The sequence below is a fragment of the Eriocheir sinensis genome, chromosome 52, assembly GCF_024679095.1.
Source record: "Eriocheir sinensis breed Jianghai 21 chromosome 52, ASM2467909v1, whole genome shotgun sequence".
NCBI classification, from domain to species: domain Eukaryota; kingdom Metazoa; phylum Arthropoda; class Malacostraca; order Decapoda; family Varunidae; genus Eriocheir; species Eriocheir sinensis.
The window spans coordinates 6,497,375-6,503,627 of record NC_066560.1 but is presented as its reverse complement, the minus strand read 5'-3'; the positions used below and the strand labels follow the sequence as shown (position 1 = coordinate 6,503,627).

Below are 6,253 nucleotides of genomic sequence, written 5' to 3'. Positions count from 1 at the left end.
TCATTGTTTGTAACTCTCCAAAGTAAACTGAACCAAGAAAGTCAGTACAGTATAGCAACAGTTTACTGGTAGGATAAGGTGGCACTCTCTGGACCTGATCTCACGGTGATGCCACTCAAAACTGAATTAGATTTTAAATAATTCAAAGATTTTGAAATTCCTGGCACCAACTTGTCAGACACCAAGAAACATTCACATTTGCTTTAATTTGGTATCCACAGTAATTATCATCATCAAACAACTCCTTGAAAATGGATTGGAATGGGATCAACTCATCGATTCCTTTGTATAGTTTCATTCTAATAATTAATTTCTAATCAATGAAAAGTCTTTAAGTAAAATTATCATAAAAGTCATGTCAGAGATATGAAGCAGTAAAAACAGAGTTTATTGTCTTTTACAAACTTATAGTAAGACTTATTAAAATAGCAGGCACAGCCGCTCATCACCACAATTCAACCTTATCATTTGAACATGTATATACATTACATTGGATGGGTAGGCTGCTAATTTGGCCACAGTGAAGAACACTTGAACTATGTATGATGAATAATAGAGACTGCTTAGGGCAGAGAATAAAATCTCTGCCTTTGTACCTAATGTCTTGGGCTGAGGAGCACAAGAAAGCACATTCACAATTTTTTCTGCGAATAAACCTGAGTAGCGTCTCTATTTCATGGCATAAAGAAATGAGCCACACAAACAATAGGCCTCACCTAATTGTTGGTACACTAAAAAACTAAAATCACATAGAAACAACAATCACATTCTTTGGTATCATCAACAGCTAACCTCGCAAGGTAGTCTGCCGTGGTTGATGGTGGGGTATATGGCACAACTGGAACTGCTTGGTCACTCCACTCTGCATTGGGGCCTCCTCACGGGCACAGAAGGTAATCCCTGATGGCTCTTGGCCCAGCAGACGGCCTTGCCTTCTGAACAATGGGGATAAAAGAACCTGATTACCTATGAAGCTAAAGATGGCATTTTTTTAAAGTTAAATGAAGTACAGTCTGACAGATTTAATATGCTAGTGAAGATATCAATGAATACAAGTGTTTTTGTGACCATGGAAGAAAATTAGGTGTACAAATTTGGCATGTATTGAGAAAACAAAACAAATAATAATAAGGTAATTTAAATGAAAACTGGAAAAGAAACTTACAGATTCAGAAACAAGATTCAAGAACAGTCAGGGATACGAATGCTACACCAAACAAACTGTGTCAGCATTTAACTTGTGTGTCTGGTCTTTGCACATCCCTGAGGCTGTGAGCTCCTTACACTGAGGCACAAAACTTCCCTACCAAACTCCAGTTTTATGCTACTAACACTATGACAGTGAAAGTAAAGTTTGAGAATCATAGATGTATACTAATGTCACAACAGTATGATGGCAAGATGAGGTTAATGATGGAACTAAAGGGTGAAAATACAGGTGCAGCGTGTGAGAAGTACATACCTCAGACTGGACTTTTCTATGCTGCGGAGGGTGAGCCTGGTGGGCGAGGGGCCGGAGTAACACATGCGTGGGTGGTAGCAGGTCCAGGTTAGTTGGGCACCCACTGCTGTGTCCAGGTCCGCAGAGTGTTGCAGTACAAAGGTGCGAGACTGTCCGGGTTGAATCGTCTGGGGGTACCTGACATGACACAAAGAGAAACTTAGCAGGATACAAGACACCCAAACATCATAGTCATAGAGGAGCTGAATCTGGCCTTAGTATATATAGGGGAGTTGGGGGAGGTGGTGGCCGAGTGGTCAGCTTGCCGGCGGAGTCCAGGAGAACGCGAGTTTGTGACCCACCTGCTGCAACAACTTGACAATTTTCATTCATCACCGAGTGGCCTAAGACTATCCATATGCTGTCCTGAAGACCACCTATTGACCTGAACTCTAGAATCTCTCTAAAAGAGCATCAAAGATGAGCTCTGAGGGGGCAGCATGAGCTAAGTAAGATGGCACCTCTATAAACACTTGCCCGCACCATAATGGGCTGGGTCAACCACCAGGACCCATTAAGAAAGCCTATCGGCACCATAGGCAGAAGGGTCAGTTATCCAGTTATCTGTTCTGGTGTTCCTTCTCAGCACATGCATTCCCATACCTGCCAACTCTCTCTCCAATACTCATACACTCCGTTGGTTCATAGGGCCACTTTCACCGTCACTTTGTTTATTTTGATCGTTACCAATGGCGGCGATCGATGCTATAGTTTTCCACGTGAAACTGGCCTATGGGGTAGTGGCGGCTGCAGAGGAAGCGAGAGGTGTTGAGAGTGTGTGGCAAGGTGCGGGGCTAGGCTAACCCCGCAGCCGCCACTACCCCATCGGCCAGTTTTATGTGGAAATACTATAGCGGCAATAACAGCCATTAGTAACGATCAAAACAAAGTGACTGAAAGCGGCCCATAGTCTGGTGATCTTTGCCTGGTTTCATTTCCATTAATCTTGCTCTCATATATTCTCTACACAAACTCCTCTTCATTCAATCTCATCACATGTCCAAGGCATCTCACAGTACCATGCTTCACTTATTCAACCACTCCACACTCCACTCCCCCAGCTGTTACACCCATCCCAAAACTCATACACACCCTTGTTATACTTTCTCCATCCCATCTTGACACAGCACATGTTCTCCAGTAGAGCGGATTTCCCCTACACATATTTGTGATTGCTGTGTTACATTTGATGCCTTTTCGTTTAATCTTTACTCTTCCTCATAACCTTTTTTTACCCCTATGCCTACCCAATATAACTACAACAACTGCTACTGCTGCTGAATGTTACCGCAAGCACAAGTGGGGATGCCTGCTGAGTACTTACAATAGAAGGCAAATCTCCACCTTATTCACGGATGCCACAATCTCTCTAATCTTAGGAAGGCAATTCACAGATGTTTTGGGGCAGGACAACAGCCATGATCATTCAGTTGTAGCATTGATATTTTACTTTAGAGGGAGTGAAGGGAGGAGATGATACTGTGCTGAGTGAGTGACAGATGAGGGGGAGGGATAAAGAAGACCAAGAACACGAAGAACAAGAACGACAAGAAAAAGTAATAGTTGTGGGGTAACTGTTTAAAGCAAAAGTTAACATTGTATTTGCCCAATCTTTTTTTTCTTTCTTTTCCTCACCCTACTGTCACTTTTATTGTTCACTTCTATGTCTGCTCAGCGAGGGGATTCTGTTTAGGTCTATATCAATATTCTTTATTTTCCCTTGCTTCCCTTTTATGCATCTCAACAATACTAATACTAATACTACTAATAACAGCATCCTCCCCCTTTGCACCACCTTAGCAATGAACCTGAGGAAAATCAAGCTTACGTACTTTAATTTTTTCTTTCAAAGTCACTACCATCACCACTACTACAACTACCCCTACTACTACCATTACTCACTCGGGGGTTAGGTCAAATCGGACAGGCTTGTCATTGGGGACGAGGATGGACAGCTCCAGAAAGCCACCCACCGTCTCCCTCTGGCTCCTTCCCACCTCCAGGAGAGCTTGGTAATGGAACACTGCCGAGAGGGATGGACGGGTTAGGTTGAGAGAGGATAGAGGTAAAGGAGAGAAAGAGGATGGAGGTGAAGAAGAGAAAGGGGATAAGGGTAAAGAGGAGAGAGGGAATGAATTAAAAAAGGTAAAGGAGAGGTAGGAGAAATGAAGAGGAAAGGGAATAGAGAGAAAGAATAAAAGTAATTGAGTGAAAGAGGATACAGGTAAAGGACATGAAGGAAACTAAGAGGTGAGTGGAAAAAAAAAAAAAAAAAAAAATGAAGAGGAAAGAGATATGAAGAGAGAGAGATAAAGGGGAGCATAAAGAAGAAAATGGAGGAGGAGGAGGAGGAGGAAGAAAGAGTAAAGAGAATCAGAGGGAGAAAATACTATACTACAAAAGAGAAGAAAAGTGCTTGCTAAAAGTTACAAAAAGAAAACCTAAATATAGAAAGTTAATCTGTCCGTATTTCTATCAATCAATTATCTATCTGTATATTCTTTTAAACTATCATATTTTTTTTATCTATCTTTATCCATCTATCAGTCATCCAGTCTGTCTTATATTAATATTTATCTATCTTTATCTATTTGCCAGTCAGTCAGTCTATCTCTATTTCTATCACTATCTTATATTTCTATTTATCTGTGAGTTTATTTATCTATCAGTAGCTCATTCAGTCCGTCAATATTCCTATCAATCTATCGTAAAATCTATCTTATCCTATCAATTTATCTATCTGTTTATCATACATCTATTAGTAAGTCAATCAATGTATCTATCTATATGTATTTATCCATCTATTGTACACTTATCTATCTACCTAGCAATCTATATGTCAACCAGTCTATCTATCTATCTATCTACCTACTTACCTATATCTATCCACAAGCCAACCAGTCAAATCTTTCCATCTATTCCTCTATCTACTTGTCCCCCTTTCCCTCCCTATCCTCTTTCAACCACTCACTTACCACATGGGGCATCTATAAATCTATCTATCTATCTATACCTACTTACTTATATCTATCCACATGCCAACCAGTCAAATATTTCTATCCATTCCTCTATCAGTCTATCTACTTGTCCCCCTTCCCCTCCTCCTCCTCCAGCTACGCACTCAACTCAGGGGAACATCTATTTATCTATCTTTCTATTTATATATCTATCTACAAACCAATTAATCAATTTTTATCTATCTGCCTATCTACTTCTCCCCCTTCCCCTCCTTCTCTTTCCCCTCCAGCCACGCACTCATCACAGGGGGAGGTCTATCTATATATCTATTTACCTATCTATCTACAAACTAATCAACCAATCTTTATCTATCTGCCTATCTACTTCTCCAGCTACGCACTCAACTCAGGGGGACGCGTCTATCTATCTATCTATCTACAAACCAATTAATCTTTATCTATCTATCTATCTATCTACAAACCAATTAATCTTTATCTATTTGCCTATCTACTTCTCCCCCTTCCCCTCTAGCAGCACACTTACCACAGGGGGATCGAGGTCTATCTCTCTATCTATCTACAAACCAATTAATCTTTATCTATCTGCCTATCTACTTCTCCTCCTTCCCCTCCAGCAGCACACTTACCACAAGGGGAGGTCTATCTCTATCTATCTACAAACCAATTAATCTTTATCTATCTGCCAATCTACTTCTCCCCCTTCCCCTCCTTCTCTTTCCCCTCCAGCAGCACACTTACCACAGGGGGAGTCCCGGGGGCCCGTCACGAGGTACAGCCGATTCCCCGTGGTGGTGGTGGTCGCCCTCCCTAGCCACGTGTTCCTCAGGGTGTTGTTGTTGTTGTTGTTAGTTCGGGATGACGCAATACCGTTGTTGTTGTTGTTACGGGATGACGCAATACCTGTCCACGTGTCCGCATGTAGACCAAGAGGTACACACCCACTCCCGTCTTCATCGCAGGAAAAGCACTCGGCCTACACACACACACACACACACACACACACACACACACAAAATGAGAGAATAAAGTAAAAATGGGTAAAGTAATGATAAAATGGGGTAAGATTTGGAGCATTACGGGCTTGATCTAATCCTGGAAAGCATACAAGTTTAAGTCAGCTATTTACTCTTTGAAATTGTGTAACCTACTAAATATTCTGTATATCAATGGTTACAGAGGGACCCCCCAATCAGATCCATGGCTGAGTCTAGTGATTGGTATGCAGCGTTGCCAAACTGTGGTACTAATTGAATTTTTATAGTTTTTGACCTATAACTCTCGCAAGAACAAACAAACAAACATCAATAAGTAACAGTTTTAACGCTAACTTTAATCTTCAAGGCATGTTCCTCCCTTCTCCCTTGTTGTTTACCTGCAACAATAAACTATCAATCAATCAATCGTTATTTGTGTAGGTACGAGAGTTTGAGGCTGAAAGATGATAAATGCAATGTACAGTACGATAATTTGGCAACGCTGGTCGTACGTCTGGCAGATACTCACGCTGAGGAAGGCCTGGAAGGAGGAGCAGCGGTAGGCGACGAAGGGGCAGCGGTTACGGATCGAGTCGCGGAAGAGCTCGACTGCGCGGATGTGATTGCAGCCCAGCGCGTCCTCCACTGCCTCCCACACTGCAAGGGGGAGAGAAAGGGGAGAGCTGGTGAAGGGGGGTGAGGGTAGTGTGTGTGTGTGTGTGTGTGTGTGTGTGTGTGTGTGTGTGCCAATATCACCAGAATCTTACCTGTTCCTCTTATACCTGAGTAGGCTACATGAA

The 6,253-nt window shown here is 42.0% G+C and overlaps 1 protein-coding gene across 2 annotated transcripts in view; it reads right to left on the bottom strand.

The window, feature by feature from the left end:
- Positions 1–48: 48 nt before the first annotated feature.
- Positions 49–6,253, bottom strand: part of LOC126982984 (pancreatic triacylglycerol lipase-like) — a 48,617-nt gene continuing 42,412 nt past the window's right edge. For both annotated transcript variants that reach the window (XM_050835376.1, XM_050835375.1), the window contains exons 7-11: positions 5,983–6,110; positions 5,218–5,452; positions 3,404–3,524; positions 1,463–1,639; positions 49–935 (exon numbers count right to left, since the gene is read on the bottom strand). In XM_050835376.1, the coding sequence (XP_050691333.1) occupies positions 788–935; positions 1,463–1,639; positions 3,404–3,524; positions 5,218–5,452; positions 5,983–6,110 (809 nt within the window). In that variant the 3' untranslated portion in view covers positions 49–787. The remainder of the gene's footprint in view (positions 936–1,462; positions 1,640–3,403; positions 3,525–5,217; positions 5,453–5,982; positions 6,111–6,253) is intronic.